Raw genomic sequence first — 23,769 nt, forward strand, 5'->3', positions numbered from 1 at the left:
GTCCAATGTCCTTCTACCTATTGTTTTGCAGTTATTACAATTTTTTTTAAGACAGAAAATGGCCCTGCAGCTTCTCCCTGGTTTAAGAATAGTTGACTTGCATAACTTGACAAATAGGATCATTTGGCATGAATTGTAATAAAGAGCAAAAATACACCAAGGTTCACTTCCTCGGCATAAAGTGCCCTGCACCTTTAGACATAGTTGTGCTGCTTTGGAGGACTTTAATATGAGCTTTGAATAGCTTGCTGTTAATGTGTCTGCAAGAATATCTTTCTGCTGATCCTGTTGCAAGACAGTCCTTGCTACTATTTTTGCAAGAACACTTGGCTTGCACTCTTGTTAAAGCTTAGTTTGATTCAGTGATTTGATGTGATTTAATTGCTGCTATTACACTTTCCTTAATCTGTTTAATATATAAAATGTTCAGAGTTTATATTCTTTTGCTGAAGAGTTTGATTGTGCTCGCTGCAAATATTAGCTCAAGGTGGCCCAGAATTCTAGGAAGCTTGGAAATCTTCTACACTACTGTGAATTGACTGTTAATATCTCACTTGTTCTCTGTTGTTGGCAGTTTTGTTCAAAATATTCTGTTTCATCTTTCTCCTTTTAAAGATATGGCGGTGGTATTGGAGGAATCGGCACTGTTGCTCCCAGCACAACTGAGAATACTGCCGGAGCTGGTGGAACAGTGGGAACTGATGGTGGACAACAGCATTTTGTGCAACAGATGTTACAGGCATTGGCTGGAGCAAACTCACAGGTAGTAAGAAATTAGGTGAAAATACCGTATGTCAGTAATTCTGATGTAACATGACTGGCAGCAGACTCTTGTCGTCTCCTGAGGGAGGGTAGTTGTGTTGAAATGAAATCCAGGTGTTCATAAAATAGTCACATCTTAATTGTAATTTTGTAATTACCCTGAGATCTTGGAAATTCACTGGATTTCTAGGTTGAAATCCTAAGAGTTGGGAAATGCTTGGTCATTATTTGAGGCTTCCCCGCAGCAGCTTAATTGAGATCAGCACGGGCAATTTTGGGGATGAAACAGTGTACCCCATCATACTTTGCTCCATAAGATTAAAAAATAAGCACCATTTTAAGGTACCACTAAAGCACATTAATTTACATTACATATTAGAAACTACATGCATTCCAACAGTAAAAATAAATCATACCCCATCTTAAATCTTGTAGATTAATTTATATTATTACAATCTAACACACACGGTCATTGCCACAGAGCCAGGGAGATTCTTGGTTTGAGTTAGCTGATCTTAGCAGTAGTGGGAAGACCTCTATGAACCAATATATCCTTGGTATAAGCAGGATAGACTAGTTTTTGCTGTAAAGAGGGAAAAGTCAGCCAGACCTCATCACTTTATGAAAAAGAATGACTTACATTTCTACAGTACCTTTCATGACATCGGGACATTCCAAGGCACTTTACAACCAGTGAAGTACTTTTGAAATATAGTCACTGTTGTAGAAACTGCAGCAGCCAATTTGCACACAGCAAAGTTCCCACACACCTTAAATACTGTGGATGTTGGAAATTTGAAGTTTAAACAGAAATTGCTGGAAATACTCAGCAGGTCAGGCAGCATCTGTGGAGAAACACGGCTAACATTTCAGGTCAGTGATCGTCCCAGTTCTGACGAAAGGTCACCAATCTAAATTGTTAACTCTGTTTCTCCTCAGATGCTGCCTGACCTGAGTATTTCCAGCTATTTTTTGTTTATATCCCACAAACCTTGCATGTTTCAGTGGGACAGCGTTTGGGAAACAGTGACCACAATATCAGTAGGTTTAGAGTAGTTATGGAAAAGGACAAGAAACAATCAAATTAAAAAATATTCAACTGAAGGAGGGCTAATTTCAGTTAGTTGAAAAGAGATCTGGTCCAGGTGGATTGGAATCAAAGATTGGCAAGTAAAACAGTAAATGAGCAATGGGAGGCCGTCACAGAGGGGATAGTTCAACTACCGTCTGGACACATTTCCACGAGGGGGAAAGGAAGGGCATCCAAAGCTAGAGCTCCCTGGCTGACTAAAGATGTAGAGATTAAAAGGAGGCTTATGATAAATGTCAAGTTCATAATGCAGTAAAGAACCAAGCTGAATACAGAAAGTGCCGAAGAGAACTGATAAAGGAAATAAGAGGGCAAAGAAACTGTATGAGAATAGATTAGTGGGTAACACCAAAGGGAGCACACATCTTTTTTATAAACCTATGAATAGTAAAAATTGTCAAAGAATGGGTGGGGCTGATTAGGGACCATAAAGGAGATCTTGTGGAGGCAGAGGGCATGGCTGAGGTACTGAATGAGTACTTTGCATTTGTATTCATTAAAGAGAGTGCTGACAATTTCACAGTAAAGGAGGAGAGGAGGTAGCAGAGAAATTGGATAGGATAAAAATGAAGAGCAGGTACTAAAAAGGTTGACCATCTTTAAAGTAGAAAAGAGATGGGATACATCTTAGGTTGCTGAAGGAAGAGTGAATATTGCAGAGGCACTGGCCACAATCTTCCAATCCTTCTTAGAAATGGGACTGGTGCAAGAGGATTGAAAATGTTACACCTCTGTTCAAAAAAAAAGGGGGAGAGGGATAAACCAGGTAATTACAGGCCAGTCGCCCTAAAGTCAGTGGTGGGGAAACTTTGAGATAATCAGGGATTAAATTAATTGTCACATTGGAACATGAGTTAATCAATGACAGCCAACACGGATTTGTTAAAGGCAAATTGTGTTTGACTAAGTTGATTGAGTTTTTTGATGAAGAAACGGAGAGGGTAAGGCAGTGGACTTTCAAAAGATGTTTGATAACAGTACCACATAATAGACTTTTTAGCAAAGTTGAAGCCCAAGGGATTAAAGAGCAGTGGCAGCATGGACATAAAATTGACGAAGGGACAGAAAGCAGCAGCAGTAGTAGTAGTGGATGGTTGTTTTACAGATTGGAGGGAAGTATACAGTGGTGTCCCCCAGGGGTCAGTATTAGGACCATTGCTCTTTTTAATATGTATTAATGACCTGGATTTGGATATACAAGACATAATTTCAAAATTTGAAAATGACACAAAACTCGGAATAGTAGTAAACAGCGAGGATAATAGCAGAAGGATAATTCAGGAAGACATAGACAGATTGGTGAATTGGGCAGACACATGATAGATGAATACGTTAACTCTGCTTCCTCTCCACAGATGCTGCCTGACCACCTAAGATTTCCAGCATTTTCTGTTTTTATTTCAGATTCCAGCATTTGCAGTATTTTGCTTTTGTACATGATAGATGAAAGTTTAACAGAAGTGTGAAGTGATACATTTTGGAAGAATGAGAAGAGGCAATATAAACAAAATGGTACAATTTTCAAGGGGGTGCAAGGACAGAGACCTGGAGTATACGTACAGATATCTTTGAAGTTGAAAAGGCTGTTAGAGGCATACGGGATCCTTGGCTTTATAAATAGAACCATAAGAGTACAAAAAGCAAGAAGTTATGTTAAACCTTTATAAATCACTGGTTAGGCCTCAGCTAGAGCATTGTATCCAATTCTGGGCACCACACTTTAGAAAGTATGCCAAGGCTTTGGAGAGGGTGCAGAGGAGATTTACTAGAATGGTACTCTGGATGAGGGACTCCAGTTACGTGGAGAGACTGGAGAAGCTGGGACTGTTTTCCTTAGAGCAGAGACGGTTAAGGGAAGATTTACTCGAGGCGTTCAAAATCATGCAGTGTTTTGATAGAGTAAATAAGAAGAACCTGTTTCCAGTGGCAGAAGGATCGATAAAGTAATTGACAAAAGAGCCAGAGGTTAAATGAGGAGTCTTTTTTTACGCAGCGCGTTATGATCTGGAATGCATTGCCTGAACGGGTGCTAGAAACAGATTAAATAGTAACTTTCAAAAGGGAATTGGATAAATCCTTGAAGGGACAAAATTGCAGGGCTATGGGGAAAAACCAGAGTGGGACTAATGTGATACAGGTTGAGTGTCCGAAATCTAAAATTCCAAAATTTGGAATGTTCCAGATTCCGGACACCAGGTCGATCCGTGGCGGGATTGTCCGGAAACTGTAAAATGTTCCGAAATCCAGACTCCCTCGGCTGGCCGACCTCCCTCCACCTCCTACCTCGGCCGCCCCACCCTCTCTCCTTCCCCCCCCCCCCCGCAACCTCGGCCGCTCGGCAGCCCGACCCCCCCCCGGCCCCTCCCCTACCCACCTCAGCCCAGGCAAAGACATTCCGAAATCTGGAAATATCCAGAACGGCATCAGTCTCGAGGTTTCCAGATTTCGGACATCACACCTGTAGCTCTTTCAAATAGCTAGCACGGGCATAATGAGCTCCGGATGGCTTCCTTCTGTGCTGTTAAGATTCTATGATTATATGGAACAGCACTGTGATAATGACCAGATAATCTGTTTTAGTGATGTTGGTTGAAAGATAAGTATTGGGGAGGTCACGGAGAACTCGCCTGTTCTGCTTCAAAATAATGCCATGGGATCATTTACATCCACCTGAAAGGGCAGATGGGGCCTCGATTTAACATCTCGTTAGAAAGATGGCACCTCCGATAGTGTAACACTTCCTCAGTACTGCACTGTGTTGCATAAATTAGAAACATAGAAAATAGATGCAGGAGTATGCCATTCGGCCCTTCGAAGCTGCACCATTCAATAAGATCATGGCTGATCATTCACCTCAGTACCCCTATCCTGCCTTCTCTCCATACCCCTTGATCCCTTTAGCCGTAAGGGCCATATCTAACTCCCTCTTGAATATATCCAATGATCTGGCATCAACAATTCTCTGGCAGGGAATTCCACAGCTTAACAACTCTCTAGAGTGAAAAAGTTTCTCCTCATCTCAGTCCTAAATGGCCTACCCCTTATCCTAAGACTGTGTCCCCTGGTTCTGTACTTCCCCAACATCAGGAACATTCTTCCTGCATCTAACCTGTCCCGTCCCGTCAGAATCTTATACGTTTCTATGAGATCCCCTCATCCTTCTAAACTCCAGTGTATAAAGGCCTAGTCGATCCAGTCTCTCCTCATATGTCAGTCCAGCCACCCCTGGAATTGGTCTGGTGAACCTTCGCTGCACTCCCTCAATAGCAAGAACGTCCTTCCTCAGAGACGGGCAGCAACTAGAGACAGCAATATGTTTGATCATTTGCTTCATTTATTATTGACAAAACATTCATCTTAAACAGCCTAAACAACATGCAAAGTAGTGCACATTAGCCCCACATCTAAAATTTGCTGTGCATGGATTTAATGAGGACCCATGAAGATGGCTTCTCCAAGCCTGTTCATGCCATAGGGTCTCGGAGGCAGCAACTGTCTTTTTTTCCCACTGGATGCAACCTTATCTATTGCTTTATGACCACTCAGTTGCTCTAATGAGAAGCCCTGTGCCCTTTCCACACCATACTTACTTCCTTCCATTATCTTTCCCAAGCCATGGCTTTGTTGTAAATAATCTTTTGATCTTCTCATAGCAACACATTACCTTTTTATATTACCTGCCCTTACACTAACTCCCTGCTGCAATGAAAAGCCCATCTTATCAGCATCACTGAGGGGAAAAGACAAGCTTTAAGAATATGATTTAAACTAATTCTGTCTACATTACTGTTTTGTCTTTATTAGAAACAAAAGTAATGTAAAAACATATCAATATTCTTACACACTGGAGTGTCAGCCTTTCGTGCTCAAGTTTCTGGAGTGGACTCTGATGCGAGTGTTTGTTACCACTGAGCTACGGCTAACACCTTAACTAGTCGCAGGAAATTGCATGCATGGACATTGGGTGGCTGAGAACCAGCTTACCTTGATTGTGATATACTCCATCATAAAATAGTCTGTCAACACTCATTGTTGAGGCTTACATATGAAAATGGCCACTTGAAGATCTGTGAAATACTTTTCTATTTATTGTTGATAGAGAACACCTGGTGACATTCTTTTTTCCCATTTGTTGCCTTTACATGTCGCTGCTGAGCAGACTTTGACTCCGAATCCTGAAGTACAGTTTCAGCAGCAACTTGATCAGCTCAGTGCAATGGGATTTCTGAACCGTGAAGCCAACCTTCAAGCCCTAATAGCAACAGGTGGAGATGTCAATGCAGCCATTGAAAGGCTACTGGGTTCTCAACCATCTTAGCAACCTTTCTGCAGCTTGCAAAGAAATTGTAATTTATTTTTGATATAACAGCGGTTAAATCTTTTTAAAAAATGCTCTTTTCAGCTTGACTTTTGAGATTGGGTCTTGTAGTCGGAGACTGAGATAATTGATGCATTATAATAAGTGAGTGCACTGAGGCATTTGTACAGTACATGAGCCTTGGGATTTGATGCTTTTTGAGTCAGGCCAAGATGTTGGTTGCATGCATACAAATTTTCTTCCTTTGTTGCGTTTGTAATTTTTAAAAACTTAGTTGAGCATTTCAAGTCATGTGAAGTTTTCTTTGGTCTGACCTGAAAATCTGTTTAAATCTCAAGTCTTGCTGTTTAACCAGTAGCCTCTTGATAGCAATTTGTATAGAACAAAGTCTTGCAAGAGATGCAGAAGAAACTGATTAAAGCTACAGTGTCTGACAACCCATTGCGTATTGTGAACGAAGCATGCATTATGGCAAATAGCATCCAAAAGACTAAATGCAGAATACCACTGAATCTAATATTTATTACTTTGCTTTAAATGCAAAATGAAATGCATAGAAATGTACTGCATTACATATTATTTCACTGAAAATTATTCGGTACCTTCCTAGTCTTGTTGAATGCAATTGCAGTGGTTTTGAGCTTCCTAATACTGGATGACTTCAAATCTTTGTGCAGCTTTAATGAGCACCTTATTCTAAACAGTGTGCTTTCAACTACAGCAGATTGGCTTTGGCCAGTAGACTCATAGCATACTGTATGTGCATTATCATTTGGGATGTCATTTTTTTCTTTTTAAAGTGTCACTTGTGATATTAATCTAATTATTTCTCTGAACTGCCTTGTACAAAATATTTAACCCGTCAGTTTTTATCAGTAGTAATTACTTATGTGCGCAGATCATTAAAATTGAATTAAAAATAAATTGTGTTCTTTTTTTTATTTAAAAAAAAAAGCAATGTATTGAATCATCTAACTGTTCCTGTAAAAGATTTATGGTCAAGTAATCCTATAGCTACCATGGATTTGCTTAAGTAGCTATTGAAAATTGATGTCCTGACACTCAAGATAGAAATAAACATGTTGATTATCTGTGGATTGGGGTAGATAGCTCCAATTTAGAATTGGCACTGGCACAAGTATATTGGAATGAATGACCACCTCCAGTTGTAATATTTGGCTGCTAACCTGACTATTCCTTTCGAAGTCTTGTAGGTAAATCAAGGTAATTGTTGCTAATAAACTGAGGTCACTCGGGGAACATTTGTACCTTGTGCATTTTAAACTCCAGATAATCACTGACTTAATAAAACATTTTTTTAAATTGTCTGTCTAACAAAATATGACTTTTGGCTTGTTATATCTGGAGTGTGAGAGACACGCTAGATGCAAGACTTTTGCATTTTTATTTATTACCAGATTTCCTATGGGCTGGCTTGCAGATTATGGAGTTCCAAGGGATCCTTCCTGTGTTGCCAAAGTGGGAGAGCGTATCTCCATTGATGGAAAGAACTTTTTAAAAGATTTCCTCAGAGAATGAAGTAAATACTTTTCTAATTTGATTCATGGATAGAAAATAAGTAGTAGTTTTCTTAACAGCAGGTAACATTTATTCTCTCGCATACCACATTTCTGAAAATAAGTAATTCTCTGCATGTAATCTCTTTAATACTACAAAAGCAAAATACTGCAGATGCTGGAATCTGAAATAAAAACAGAAAATGCTGGAAATCTCAGCAGGTCAGGCAGCATCTGTGGAGAGAAACAGAGCTAACGTTTCGGATCTGTGACCCTTCGTCAGAACTGGAAAGGTTTGAGATGGAACAGATTCTTAAGGAAACGCTGGGGTACTGAAAGAGGGAGGGGAGGAAAGAACAAAATGGAGGGTCTGTGATGGGGTGGAAGGCAGAGTGATTTAAGAGACACAAGGGATGATGGGCAAAAATGAACTCTTTACTATCATCTTCAACAATATTTAGTGCTATCAAAATAGACTCAAATGTTTGGACACAGGCCTTTTCATAGCTGCCCTACAAACTTGTACAATGGCGTTTTCCTTCCAGTAGACTTTGTTACTGTCTTTCTACGCAGAACAATGATTGTTCGTATAAACATAAATAAATTCAACCATTGTAACCACTTAGAATACATTACAACATACAAAGATCTGATCTAAGTCCTTCTAAACTCGCCAGTTTTCTTATCCGTGTGTCTATCTTCAGTGGTACTTATAGAACATAAGAATTAGGAACAGGAGTAGGCCATCTAGCCTCTCGAGCCTGCTCCGCCACTCAACAAGATCATGGCTGATCTGGCCGTGGACTCAGCTCCACTTACACGCCCGCTCCCCATAACCCTTAATTTCCTTATTAGTTAAAAATCTATCTATCTGTGATTTGAATACATTCAATGAGTTAGCCTCAACTGCTTCCTTGGGAGAAGAAATTCCTTCTCAACTCGGTTTTAAATTGGCTCCCCTGTATTTTGTGTCCCCTAGTTCTAGTCTCCCCGACCAGTGGAAACAAGCTCTCTGCCTCTATCTTATCTATCCCTTTCATTATTTTAAATGTTTCTATAAGATCACCCCTCATCCTTCTGAACTCCAACGAGTAAAGACCCAGTCTACTCAATCTATCATAAGGTAACCCCCCCCCCCCATATCTCCGGAATCAGCCGAGTGAATCGTCTCTGTACCCCCTCCAAAGCCAGTATACCCTTCCTTAAGGTGACCAAAACTGCACGCAAAACTGCGGCCTCACCAATACCCTGTACAGTTGCAGCAGGACCTCCCTGCTTTTGTACTCCATCCCTCTCGCAATGAAGGCCAACATTCGATTCGCCTTTCTGATTACCTGCTGCACCTGCAAACTAACTTTTTGGGATTCATGCACAAGGACCCCCAGGTCCCTCTGCACCGCAGCATGTTGTAATTTCTTCCCATTCAAATATTCCCTTTTACTGTTTTCTTTTCCAAGGTGGATGACCTCACATTTTCCAACATTGTATTCCATCTGCTAAACCTTAGCCCATTCGCTTAACCTATCTAAATCTCTTTGCAGCCTCTCTATGTCCTATACACAACCCGCTTTCCCACTAATCTTTGTGTCATCTGCAAATTTCGTTACACTACACTCTGTTCCCTCTTCCAGGTCATCTATGTATATTGTAAACAGCTGTGGTCCAGCACCGATCCCTGTGGCATACCACTAACCACCGATTGCCAACCTGAAAAGGATCCATTTATCCCGACACTGCTTTCTGTTAGTTAGCCAATTCTCTATCCATGCTAATACATTTCCTCTGATTCCGTGTACCTTTATCTTCTGCAGTAACCTTTTGTGTGGCACCTTATCGAATGCCTTGCTGATAGTTGTCGGATAATCTGAATCCCAGAGTATTTAAGGAAGTGGCCCTAGAAATAGTGGATGCATTGGTGGTCATTTTCCAACATTCTATAGATTCTGGATCAGTTCCTATGGATTGGAGGGTAGCTAATGCAACCCCACTTGAAAAAAAAAAGTAGGGAGAGAGACATCGGCAATGGGGAAAATATTGGAATCAGTTATTAAAGATGTAACAGCAGCGCATTTGGAAAATAGTGACAGGATTGGTCCAAGTCAGCATGGATTTATGAAAGGGAAATCATGCTTGACAAATCTAAAATTTTTTGAGGATGTAATTGGTAGAGTGGACAAGGGAGAACCAGTGGATGTGTATTTGGACTTTCAAAAGGCTTTTGACAAGGTCCCACACAAAAGATTAGTGTGCAAAATTAAAGCACATGGTATTGGGGGTAATGTATTGAGGTGGATAGAGAACTGGTTGGCAGACAGGAAGCGAAGAGTAGTACTAAACGGGTCCTTTTCAGAATGGCAGGCAGTGACTAGTGCGGTACCGCAAGGTTCAGTGCTGGGACCCCAGCTATTTACAATATACATTAATGATTTAGATGAAGGAACTGAATGTAATATCTCCCAAGTTTGCAGATGACACTAAGCTGGATGGCAGTGTGAGCTATGAGGAGGATGCTAAGAGGCTGCAGGGTGACTTGGACAGGTTAGGTGAGTGTGCAAATGCATGGCAGATGCAGTATAATGTAGATAAATGTGAGGTTATCCACTTTGGTGGCAAAAACAGGAAGGCAGAATATTATCTGAATGGTGACAGATTGGGAAAAGGGGAGGTGCAACGAGACCTGGGTGTCATGGTACATCAGTCATTGAAAGTTGGCATGCAGGTACAGCAGGCGGTGAAGAAGGCAAATGGTATGTTGGCCTTCATAGTGAGAGGATTTGAGTATAGGAGCAGGGAGGTCTTACTGCAGTTGTACAGGGCCTTGGTGAGGCCACACCTTGAATATTGCACAGTTTTGGTCGTCTAATCTAGGGAAGGACATTCTTGCTATTGACGGAGTGCAGCGAAGATTCATCAGACTGATTCCCGGGATGGCAGCACTGACAAATGAAGAAAGACTGGATCGATTAGGCTTATCTTCACTGCAATTTAGAAGAATGAGAGGGGATCTCATAGAAACAGATAAAATTCTGATGGAAGTGGACAGGTTAGATGTCGGAAGAATGTTCCCGATGTTGGGGAAGTCCAGAAACAGGGGTCACAGTCTTAAGGATAAGGGGTAAGCCATTTCGGACCGAGATGAGGAGAAACATCTTCACTCGGAGAATTGTGAACCTGTGGAATTCTCTCTCACAGAAAGTTGTTGATGCCAGTTCATTGGATATATTCAAGAGGGAGTTAGATGTGGCCCTTATGGCTAAAAGGATCAAGGGGTATGGAGAGAAAGTAGGAATGGGGTACTGAAGTGCATGATCAGCTATTATCATATTGAATGGTGGTGCAGGCTCGAAGGGCTGAATGGCCTACTCCTGCACCTATTTTCTGTGTTGTCAGATATTAGCTATTATTTAATATACACATTTTTGCCTTCAAAATTATCTCTGAGCAGGTTTCGGAATTCATGTTTTGCCATGTCTTTTGTTTGATACAATAAACTCTCATAATTACCTCATAATAGACATTGGCTTGTCGAACCTGTCTTGTAAAACGGAATTCTGGCACATGCTTTGAATGGCCATTCTTGCTTTCAATCATCATTTCTAAAACTTGCAAGCAGAAGTGCATCTTGTAAACTAGGCTGTACTATGTTTAGTCTTTAACTGACTGATGCATCTGGCAATCTGTATGAAGTCCAGGCTGAGGCTACTAATAACCTCTGGTAGAAAATATCGTTGGGGACATTTCTAACAGAAAATGCTATATCTGAATTAGTTTGATTTTCTTGTAAACTTTTTGGGCTAGAATTTTGACAATTTTGCAACCAGGTTTTTTGCCGCGATTTGACCTTCCACATGAAAACCTGGTCGGTGGAATCTCTGGATAACTTTTTGCAGCGGCGCTTCCACGTACTGTCAGGGAGAGGAGCGCCGACATGCAACATAGCAATTAATGTTTGTGATAAATTTTTGGTTCTCTCGGCACCTGTATTCTGCGCCCAGCATACAGAGAACCTGCCCTGCCAGCAGCGGTAAGTATGAAGACCTGCAAAAAAAAGTTAAGTTACAGTTTTATTAATTCTTTTTCAGCGACTTAGTAAGGGTTTTGTGAATCTTTTTTGTTTTTTGCAATTTTTGTTGTTTTTCCCCCTCCCAAGGCCTCTTGCAGTGCTATCGGCTCCGGACTAAAGTTGCCGAAATTCGCGGTGCAAGCAACGATGATTTTTACCGATGCGCAAATTAAAGGCTGAAAAGTGGGCCTAAAAATGATAGCGAAGCGAAAATGGTAATTTTGGCATAAAACTACCATTTTCGCTGAAAACCGAAATTCGAGCCCTAAATGTCTTCAAAGTTTATCTCCAGTAGCAAACAAAAACAAGACTGCTGCAAGATTTTCAAAAAGTACTGGATTTAATTGGTTTACCTTTTTTTTATGGTCGTTTTTCATTCAAAGTTTTTTGAACTTAATGCTAGGTTTCTCTTCGTGCTTGCTGCTATGTTGTTTGATATGATCCCTACCTGTTCATAGTTTTATGAATATATAATGTGAGCCAATCACCTGCAAGAATATATATATATATATATATATATATATATAGTGCCGCCTCCCCTCTTCGACTGAACTACCAGCAGATATTCAGCGGAGTGTGAATGACACACGCTCTGTCCAGTTCAGTCCTAAAATAGCATCAAAGCCCTGTTGATGTCCTAGGACCCTGATATAAATTACGAAATTAGCAGTGCGCTTGCTCAGCTGGCAGCCTGGGTCGACTATTCTGAGGACCTGAGCAAAATAGGGATGGCCACAGCGACAGCAGGAACAGGGCAGTAAGTTCTTCCCTAGAATTTTTGGGGTATTTCCACCTTGTTTCCATTGGGCAGAAGGCTACAAGATCCTCCACTGTGCCATGGTAACTCCAATTAATACTGTTTTATGGAGACGGGTGTTAAACCGCATGATGCACAATAGATTATTCAGCTGCTAATTTGGATCTATGTCCCTTTAAGGCCACAAAGTACAATTGTTCAGTAAATGGGTATAAATTAATCAGTTTAATTGTTGCTTGGTCAGAGAACTTTGCAGATTGGAATGGTTGCAAGCTTCAGTTCACAGATTACCAACTAATTGCTGATATCAATCGGCAGATAGATATTTTGAAACATAGAAACATAGAAAATAGGTGCAGGAGTAGGCCATTCGAGCCTGAACCGCCATTCAATGAGTTCATGGCTGAACATGCAACTTCAGTACCCCATTCCTGCTTTCTCGCCATACCCCTTGATCCCTCTAGTAGTAAGGACTACATCTAACTCCTTTTGATTTGTTAATTGTCCTTTTGTTCATTGCAGATGATTGGGGTTTTAATACTTTGTTTTTGAAGTATGAAAAATTTGCATATAGAAAGGCACGAATGAAATGCACACGATGTACATTTTTATATATGCTGATCTCTTGGAGGATTGCTCATAGTGAATCAAAGAATGTCTCTTACTTGTGTTGCCTTCCTGTTGTGGGGTATCTTATTTTTTGATTGGCAGTCCCTCTCTCCTGTTCCTTTGAGGTTGAGTGTGGTGTGGTTTTTCTGAGATAGACCAGCTTTAGGGAAGATATCCATTTCGGGCCGTAGGTCAATTATTGGGTTGCATATGGGAGTGGGGGAGGGATGCGGCAAATTGACATCAAGGAGTGAACGTGAAGTATTTTTTAAAATTCATTCTTGGGATGTGAGATGGCCAGGCCAGCATTTATTACCAATCCACAGTGGCCTTGGCTCAGTGGTGCGCTAAGCCACTTCAGGGGGCAGTTAAGAGTCGACCACATTGGTGTGGGACTAGAGTCACATATAGGCCAGACTGGATAAGGACGGCAGGTTTCCTTTCCTAAAGGACATTAGTAAACCAGTTTCATTTGTACATTCCTACGGCTACATGGTCACTTTTACTGGTGGTAGCTTTTTTAAAAAACTGCCATGATGGGATTTGAACCAGTGTCATTTGGATTATTAGTCCAGTGACATAACCACTATACTACCATACAGCCTATGCTATAGTATTACCTATCCTCAAGATGCAAATCAGGAGCTGGAAGATACAGAAATTTAAGTATATTGTAATTTTAAACCTAAAACCCAGGCATGATAGTTCTAGCATGATTTAACATTTCTGTAAACACAGGATGAACAAACATACTTGGGCCTTCTGATATGTTCTAGATATACTTTCAGCCTATTTTGAACCAGGAATTTGACGAGGATAAAGTAAATTTTCTTAAATTCAAATTAGCTGTCAATCATAAAATTTTACAGCACACATAGAAGCCCACTGCACTATTATTATCCTATTACACTAAAAATACTCATTTCCTTCCAAGTATGCATCTGTTTATTCATTGGAGGCTGTGCATATTGAGCCTGATGAGGTGCTATGACTGAAGTTGGGCCACATTTTCGTATTTAGCTCACTGGGGCTGATGGCTGCTTTAACCTACATTAAGCAAGCTAATTTTGATAGCTCAACGGTGCAGAAATGTCAGCTAAACAAGCCTACTGCTACTAATTCTGATAAAGGTTCTCTACCGGAACCTTTTCCAGATTCTGGCCGATCTGTGCAGCAGCATTTATTTTTGTATTAGATTTGTATCAGGAACTTGAAATTACTATTCACCAGGCGTTTTTTCTTCTTAACTCCTCGCAATTGGTGACTACCATTCATCCTTTTTCAGTGACAGTAAAGTCCTAATGCAGGTTAAGCTTGTGGTGGAGAAGGTGTATCCAAATAATTCTTCATGGATCAGTATTCTGAGGCAGGTAATGGAAGAGTTTTTTTTGGCCTGCGCACAAGATCCAGGGCGAAGCTGTTAAGTGCATTTATGGCAAAAGGGGCAGTAAGGAAGAATAATAGAGAAGATGGATTATGAGAGTAAATTAGCACGAAATATAAAAACAGATAGTAAGAGCTTCTACAGGTATGTAAAAGAGAGCAGCTAAAGTAAACGTTGGTCTCTTAGAGGATGAGACTGGGGAATTAATAATGGGGAACAGTGAAATGGCAGAGACTTTCAACAAATAATTTGTATCGATCTTCATGGTAGAAGACACTAAAAACATCCCAATAATAGATAATCAAGGGGCTATTAGAGGGGGGGGGGGGAACTTAATGCGAGGAGTATTCGGGCAGTTAACGGGTATGATGTGATTGGCATCATAGAGACATGGCTCCAGGGTGACCAAGGCTGGGAACTCAACATCCAGGGGCATTCAGCATTTAGGAAGGATAGACGGAAAGAAAAAAGAGGCGGGTGGCGTTGCTGGTTAAAGAGGAAATTAATGCAATTGTAAGGAAGAACATTAGTTTGGATGATGTGGTATGGGTGGAGCTACGGAATACCAAAGGGCAGAAAACGCTAGTGGGAGCTGTGTACAGGCCACCAAATAGTAGTAGTGAGGTTGGGGACAGCATCAAACAAGAAATAAGGGATGTGTGCAATAAAGGTACAGCAGTAATCATGGGCAACTGTAATCTACATATTGATTGGGCTAACGTAACTGGTAGCAATGCGGTGGAGAAGGATTTCCTGGAGTGTATTGGGGATGGTTTTCCAGACCAATATGTCGAGGAACCAACCAGAGAGCTGGCCATCCGAGACTGGGTGATGTGTAATGAGAAGGGACTGATTAGCAATCTTGTTCTGCGAGGCCCCTTGGGGAAGAGTGACCATAATATGGTAGAATTCTTTATTAAGATGGAGAGTGACAAAGTTAATTCAGAAACTAGGGTCCTGAACTTAAGGAAATGTAACTTTGATGGTATGAGGCGCGAATTGACTAGAATAAACTGGCGAGTGATACTTAAAGGGTTGACGGTGGATAGGCAATGGTAAACATTTAAAGATCACATGGATGAACTTCAACAATTGTACATCCCTGTCTGGAGTAAAAATAAAACGGGGAAGGTGGCTCAACCGTGGCTAATAAGGGAAATTAAGGATAGTGTTAAATCCAAGGAAGAGGCATACAAATTAGCCAGAAAAAATAGCAAGCCGGAAGACTGGGAGAAATTTAGAATACAGCAGAGGAGGACAAAGGGTTTAGTTAAGAGAGGGAAAATAGAGTACGAGAGGAAGCTTGCAGGAAATATAAAAAGTGATTGCAAAAGCTTCTATAGATATGTGAAGAGAAAAAGATTAGTGAAGACAAATGTTGGTCCCTTGCAGTCGGATTCGGGTGAATTTATAATGGGGAACAAAAAAATGGCAGACCAATTGAGCAAGTACTTTGTTCTGTCTTCACAAAGGAAGACACAAATAACCTTCCCGATGTACTAGGGGTCCGAAGGTCTAGTGAGAAGGAGGAACTAAAGGATATCCTTATTAGGCGGGAAATTGTGTGAGGGAAATTGACGGGATTGACGGCCGATAAATCCCCAGGGTCTGATAGTCTACATCCCAGAGTACTTAAGGAAGTGGCCCTAGAAATAGTGGATGCATTGGTGATAATTTTCCAACAGTTTATAGACTCTGCATCAGTTCCTATGGTCTGGAGGGTTGCTAATGGAACACCACTTTTTAAAAAAGGAGGGAGAGAGAAAACGGGTAATTATAGACCGGTTAGCCTGACATCAGTCGTGGGGAAAATGTTGGAATCAATCAATCATTAAGGATGAAATAGTAGCACATTTGGAAAGCAGTGATAGGATTGGTCCAAGTCAGCATGGATTTATGAAGGGGAAATCATGCTTGACAAATCTTATGGAATTTTTTGAGGATATAACTAGTAGAGTGGACAGGGGAGAACCAGTGGATGTGGTGTATTTGGACTTTCAAAAAGCTTTTGACAAGGTCCCACACGAGCTTGGTGTGCAAAATTAAAGCACATGGTATTGGGGGGTAATGTACTGACGTGGATAGAGAACTGGTTGGCAGACAGGAAGCAGAGACTTGGGATTAACGGGTCCTTTTCAGAATGGCAGGCAGTGACTAGTGGAGTGCCGCAGGGCTCAGTGCTGGGACCCCAGCTCTTTACAATATATAGTAATGATTTGGATGATGGAATTGAGTGTAATATCTCCAAGTTTGCAGATGACACTAAACTGGGTGGCGGTGTGAGCTGTGAGGAGGATGCTATGAGTCTGCAGGGTGATTTGGACAGGTTAGGCGAGTGGGCAAATACATGGCAGACGCAGTATAATGTGCATAAATGTGAGGTTATCCACTTTGGGGACAAAAACACGAAGGCAGAATATTATCTGAATGGCGGCAGATTAGGAAAAGGGGAAGTGCAGCGAGACCTGGGTGTCATGATTCATCAGTCATTGAAGGTTGGCTTGCAGTACAGCAGGCGGTGAAGAAGGCAAATGGTATGTTGGCTTTCATAGCAAGGGGATTTGAGTATAGGAGCAGGGAAGTCTTACTGCAGTTGTACAGGGCCTTGGTGAGGCCCCACCTGGAATATTATGTTCAGTTTTGGTCTCCTAATCTGAGGAAGGACGTTCTTGCTATTGAGGGAGTGCAGCGAAGGTTCACTAGACTGATTCCGGGATGGCAGGACTGACATATGAGGAGAGACTGGATCGACTGGGTCTGTATTCACTGGAGTTTAGAAGGATGAGAGTGGATCTCATAGACACATATAAAATTCTGACGGGACTGGACAGGTTAAATACAGGAAGAATGTTCCTGATGTTGGGGAAGTCCAGAACCAGGGGACATAGTCTTAGGATAAGGGGTAAGCCATTTAGGACTGAGATGAGGAGGAACTTCTTCACTCAGAGAGTTGTTAACCTATGGAATTCCCTATCGCAGAGAGTTGTTGATGCCAGTTCATTGGATATATTCAAGAGGGAGTTAGATGTGGCCCTTACTGCTAAAGGGATCAAGGGTTATGGAGAGAAAGCAGGAACGGGGTACTGAAGGAATGATCAGCCATGATATTGATTGGTGATGCAGGCTCGAAGGGCCGAATGGCCTATTCCTGCACCTATTTTCTATGTTAAAACAATCACTATCACTAAAGAAAAAGTACGTGGTAAAATAATGGGACTAAAAGTGGACATGTCCCCTGGACCTGACGGCCTGCATCCTAGGGTCTTAAAAGAAGTGGCTGTAGAGATAGTGGATGCATTGGTTGTAATCTATCAAAATTTCCTCGATTCTGGGGAGGTCCCAACGGATTGGAAAACCGCAAATGTAACACCCCTATTTAAAAAAAAAAAGGAGGCAGACAAAGCAGGAAACTATCGACCAGTTTGCCTTACATGTCATTGGGAAAATGCTGGAGTCCATTATTAAGGAAGCAGTAGAAGGGAATTTGGAAAAGCAGAATACAGTCAAGCAGAGTCAGCCTGGTTTTATGAAAGGGAAATCGTGTTTGACAAATTTGCTGGAGTTCTTTGAGGATGTAACGAGCAGGATGGATAAGAGGAACCAGTGGTTGTGGTGTATTTGGATTTCCAGAAGGCATTCGATAAGGTGCCACATAAAAGGTTACTGCACAGGATAAAAGTTCACGGAGTTGGGGGCAATATATTAGCATGGATAAAGGATTGGCTCACTAACAGGAAATAGAGAGTCAGGATGAATGGGTCATTTTCCGGTTCGCAAATGGTCACTAGCGGGGTGCCACAGGGATTGGTGCTGGGGCCTCAACTATTTACAATAACATAAGAAATAGGAGCAGGAGTAGGCCATTTGGCCCCTCGAATTTGCTCCGCCATTTAATAAGATCATGGCTGATCTGATCATGAACCCCACTCCACTTCCCTGCCCGCTCCCCATAATCCTTTATTCCCTTATTGCTCAAAAATCTGTCTATCTCCGCCTTAAATACATTCAATGACCCAGCGTCCACAGCTCTCTGGGGCAGAGAATTTCACAGATTTACGACCCTCAGAAGAAATTCCTCAACTCCGTTTTAAATGGGCGGATCCTTTATTCTGAAACGATGCCCTCTAGTTCGTCTCCTCCATCAGTGGAAACATCCTCTCTGCATCCACCTTGTCGAGTCCCCACATTATTTTGTATGTTTCGATAAGATCACCTCTCATTCTTCTGAACTCCAATGAGTATAGGCCCAACCTATCTTCATAAGTCAACCTCCTCATCTCTGGAATCAACCTAGTGAACCTTCTTGGAACATCCTCCAAGGCAAGTATATCCTGCCTTTAAATATGGAGACCAAAACTATACACAGTACTCTAGGTGTGACCTCATCAATACCCTGCACAATTGCAGCAGGACTTCCCTGCTTTTATACTCCATCCCCCTTGCAATAAAGGCCAACATTCCATTTGCCTTCCTGATTACTTGCTGTACCTGCATACTAACTTTGTTACATGCACAAGGACCCCCAGGTCCGTCTACTGCAGCATTTTGCAATTTTTCTCCATTTAAATTATACAGTAATTTGCTTTTCTATTTTGTCTGTCAAAGTGGATAACCTCATATTTCCCCACATTATACTCCACCTGCCAAATTTTTACCCACTCACAATGAGGAAGGCAAATGGAATGTACTGACGTGGATAGAGAACTGGTTGGCAGACAGGAAGCAGAGACTCGGGATAAACTGGTCCTTTTCAGAATGGCAGGCAGTGACTAGTGGGGTGCCGTAGGGCTCAGTGCTGGGACCCCAGCTATTTACAATATATGTCAATGATTTAGATGAAGGAATTGAGTGTAATATCTCCAAATTTGCAGATGACACTAAGCTGGGTGGCGATATGAACTGTGAGGAGGATGCTAAGAGGATGCAGGGTGACTTGGACAGGTTAGATGAGTGGGCAAATGCATGGCAGATGCAATATAATGTGGATAAATGTGAGGTTATCCACTTTGGTGGCAAAAACATGAAGGCAGAATATTATCTGAATGGCGGCAGATTCGGAAAAGGGGAGGTGCAACAAGACCTGGGTGTCATAGTACATCAGTCACTGAAAGTTTGCATGCAGGTACAGCAGGCAGTGAAGAAGGCAAATGGCATGTTGGCCTTCCTAGCTAGGGGATTTGAGTATAGGAGCAGGGAGGTCTTACTGCAGTTGTACAGGGCCTTAGTGAGGCCTCACCTGGAATATTGTGTTCAATTGTGGTCTCCTAATCTGAAGAAGAACGTTCTTGCTATTGAGGGAGTGCGGCGAAGGTTCACCAGACTGATTCCCGGGATGGCAGGGCTGACATATGAGGAGAGACTGGATCGATTGGGTTGTCGTCACTGGTGTTTAGAAGAATGAGAGGGGATCTCTTGGAAACATATATAAAATTCTGACTGGACTGGACAGGTTAGATGTAGGAAGAATGTTCCCGATGTTGGGGAAGTCCAGAACCAGGGGTCACAGTCCAAGGATAAGGGGCAAGCCATTTAGGACCGAGATGAGGAGAAACATCTTCACTCAACGAGTTGTTAACCTGTGGAATTCTCTACCTCAGAGAGTTGTTGATGCCAGTTCGTTGGATATAGTCAAGAAGGAGTTAGATATGGCCCTTACAGCTAAAGGGATCAAGGGGTATGGAGAGAAAGCAGGAAAGGGGTACTGAGGTGAATGATCAGCCATGATCTTATTGAATGGTGGTGCAGGCTCGAAGGGCCAAATGGCCTACTCCTGAACCTATTTTCTATGTTTCTATGTAATTATGCTATGCAACAACAAATTACTGACCCATTATCACATACATGTAATATGTTTTCCGACCAGTATTTTGTAGTAATTTTGCTGCCCTGTTAAAAATCAAAGATTCCAACTCAGATCTTTCTCAATCTCAGCCACTATCTCTGGAATGCTTTTCTCAATACTAATGTCAATGTAATTCTCAGTCCCCTCTAGTGGTTCCAGAGTGTCAAATTGAGACTGTAACAAAGAAGATGACATGAAATGTCCTTTTCTGCTCTGTAACCTCTTAGTAATCAATTCTATAGAGCCATGAAGATATACAAACAAGATCTCCTTGTTGCAGCCAAGTTGTGCTTGTTCCTGATTCTGTTCTGTACAGCTTTCTGAATCTGTCTTGACTGTACTCTGCTCACCAGTCAGGATTTTTCGATACATTCTCTTCAGAGAAGAACATGCTAGGATCATATTTACTCCACATGATTTTTCCCTGTGGTTGAACAAAAAAATCAAAACAATTATATTTATCATAAGGAATATAGTACAGCCTGTAGTACAGATATTCAAATAACCAAAGAAGTTTAGCATTATTTGTAAACAAGGTTGAATCCAAATGTAAAAATAAGCTAAACTTGGCCAAAAGCACTGTTAATCTAGCAACTGTCGGTGTGTGGCAAACTAGTTAAGAATCTGGCAAGAGAATGAAGATCTTGTGACCAACAACAAAAGAAGGAAGTAGAAAAAAAAACAGCAGCTAATGATGGCCATCAGTATCAGATCCCTATGGATGCAGGTGCTGACAGATGGAACAAGAGGTGCTCGTTCTCTGGGATCTAGTATGTCTAATGGAAGCAGCCTGCTGTGCCACTTTGATGGGGGCAAGAACCAGAATGTGAGCATGTGGCGATGAGGACATACAGACTGATACTACAAACACATGACAGTAAACTACTGTTTGCCGACCAATTAATTATTCAGTGTTTAAACCTTATAATAACCTCACTGTCTTGTTAAGCTTGTTGGTAAATATTGCCAGCACTTTAGACTGATTTCATGTCAAAAAAACCAACGTTCGATGGTGAGGAGGGAATTGAGAGGGTAGAGATGGCGCCTCCATTTTAACAGCATTTTCATTTTTAACGCATGGAGGACGGTATCTCGGGCCTCGGGAATCCTGGCAAGTAAAAGGAGGAGAGAACGGCTGGATCCTTGAGGCAAGTACCTTTATTGCCCTGCTTGTGGGCCAGAAGGAGGAGGAGTGTTTCACCAGGCCCAACAAGCTTACCTCTACATGATTGGACCCCTGCCCCCCCCCCCCCCCCCCAACCCCACCCCGCCTTCCCACCTCCCTCCCCTGCGTGATGTCCGACTTCCCTGTCCACCCTGATGTTACACTTCCCTGACAACCCGACATCCACACCCCTGCAGTTTTCCTGCTTGACAGGCAGCCAGCCTGTCAATCTGGCTGGCTGTAGGATGGTAAACCTATTGGAAATATTTAAAAGACCTGCGGTTAATTTCTGCAGGGCGCGCGGAAAACCTTTACTACTTGTTTTCCCATCCAAAAATCCTCCCCCACCGTTCCCCTTCCAGGCCCCGAGTAAATAGCGGGGCCATGGTGTGCAGGAATTAAGAAGCACCTTCATGTACCATTATAACATTCTTATCAAAACCTGGATAATGGAATTCTTTTGTAACATTTTGTTGATCACAATGTATCAATGGTAAATATTGACATTCAAAATTGTTTTCAACCAGTTGATTTCAATTGCACAGGAACTCAAATGCACTTATTAAACAGCTTGTGATTCACTGAAATCTGGTCATTATGATTCGTAAAACCCAAGTATTGAACAGACTTTACAAGACTAAAGCCAATATTACTACTTACAGACAAATCTGATCTGATAATGCACTTGTCGTCATTATATTATTTTAATAATTTATTTGTTTTAGTTCCATTAATACAGTTGGTAAAAGTCTATCATGCTCGTTAATCAGAGATGCATTTAATTTCAGTTTACCTTATTAATATTTCATGCAAAGTGCATAACCAGGGGACCCTGTCCTGCAAACAACAGAAACAAATGCCATAAGAAACTGGAAGGAGGATAGAAGTCATATACAAAACTTATTTTACTTCCCCCAACCTACTCCATTTTAAAAATGTTTTTTTCTCTTTTTAAGTTCCCATGTACAGTGCAAGTTCCAATTAGAAGAACGGTCAAGTGACATAGACCTCCCATAACATCACTAACTGGTTGCGGGAAGGTGCATGGGAGCATCCCATATCAATTCATTCTTGAAATTTTCCCATCACTCACTGAAAAAGTAGTTCTTCTTTCACTGTTCCGTCTTCTGACAGCCAGCTAAGATTTTGAAAACCCAGGTACACCTCAGCACTGTGCCACAATTATGGTACCACGAGAGAAAAGGCTTATAAATAAAAGCCTCACTACATTTGCTTATCTGCTCCAGCTATTTACATTAATTATTAATTCTGCACCAAGTGCACATTCTCAGTTCACTGAAATGTTATTTCCAATTCTGTTTCACCAAGGAAAACTATTTCAAAATCATGGCATTCAAACTGGGGTCCCCAGACCCTGCTAGATCATGAAGGAATCTCAGGGGGGTCAGCTATCAGATTTCTGTATTTATTTACTAATCACATTTTTGTTGCTGTATACTAATAATACTGATCTCCATTGCAATTGATTCCCCAAGAGTCCAAAAATCCATCTATCTCAGCCTTGAATATACAGTGCAGCGTCGGGAATCTGGAACCCTTGAGACCCGAGGCTGTTCCGGATTCCGGGCTTTTCTGGACTTTTGATCGTCTTTCTGACATCACGAATCCGGAAACACCCGAGCCCAGGTTCGGTTATGTCGGATTTTGGAACGTCAGAAAGTGGTGGGGGGTGGGGGTGCGTCCCCGCCAAGGAGGTGTTCAGGCAGGCCCGCCATGGTGGAGCTGTTCAAGCCGCTGGCTCTGTCGATGAGGTCGTCAGGCGGGGCCCCGCCGTGGTGGAGCTGTTCGGGCGGGCCGGCGAGGAGGCCGCGAGGTAAGGGCAGTGGCGGTGAGCGGGGCGAGGTATGAGTAGCGGGGGCGAGGGAACGTGAGGCCCAGGGTCGGCGGGTCCAGATTCTGCAATATATTACAGATTCATGACGATCCTGCCACCGATAGGTCCTGAACATTACGGATTCCGGAACTCTACATTTTCGACGCTGCACCTGTATTCAACAACTCAACATCAACAGCCCTTTGGGGTAGAGAATTCCAAAGATTCACAACTCTCTAAGTGAAGAAATTCCTCCTCATCTCAGTCCTAAATGTCCGATCCCTTAGTCTGAGATTATATCCCCTAGTTCTAGACTTTCCAGTCAGAGGACACAACCACTCTCCATCTACCCGTTCAATCTCCCTCAGAATCTTCTGTTTCAATGAGATCATCTCTCATTCTTCTAAACTCCAGAGAGATCTACTCTA

The 23,769-nt window shown here is 41.9% G+C and overlaps 2 protein-coding genes across 5 annotated transcripts in view; one reads left to right on the forward strand and one right to left on the reverse strand.

The window, feature by feature from the left end:
• Positions 1-7,094, forward strand: part of LOC139265437 (ubiquilin-1-like) — a 94,208-nt gene extending 87,114 nt beyond the window's left edge. For both annotated transcript variants that reach the window (XM_070882455.1, XM_070882446.1), the window contains exons 10-11: positions 616-763; positions 6,012-7,094. In XM_070882455.1, coding sequence (XP_070738556.1) covers positions 616-763; positions 6,012-6,170 — 307 coding nt within the window. In that variant the 3' untranslated portion in view covers positions 6,171-7,094. The remainder of the gene's footprint in view (positions 1-615; positions 764-6,011) is intronic.
• Positions 7,095-12,065: 4,971 nt separating this feature from the next.
• The window catches only part of LOC139265453 (probable gluconokinase), a 52,331-nt gene continuing 40,627 nt past the window's right edge, over positions 12,066-23,769 (reverse strand). For all 3 annotated transcript variants that reach the window (XM_070882474.1, XM_070882465.1, XM_070882482.1), the window contains 2 exons: positions 22,301-22,344; positions 12,066-20,766 (listed from right to left, as the gene is read on the reverse strand). In XM_070882474.1, coding sequence (XP_070738575.1) covers positions 20,397-20,766; positions 22,301-22,344 — 414 coding nt within the window. In that variant the 3' untranslated portion in view covers positions 12,066-20,396. The remainder of the gene's footprint in view (positions 20,767-22,300; positions 22,345-23,769) is intronic.

This window comes from Pristiophorus japonicus, chromosome 1 (genome assembly GCF_044704955.1).
Source record: "Pristiophorus japonicus isolate sPriJap1 chromosome 1, sPriJap1.hap1, whole genome shotgun sequence".
NCBI classification, from domain to species: domain Eukaryota; kingdom Metazoa; phylum Chordata; class Chondrichthyes; family Pristiophoridae; genus Pristiophorus; species Pristiophorus japonicus.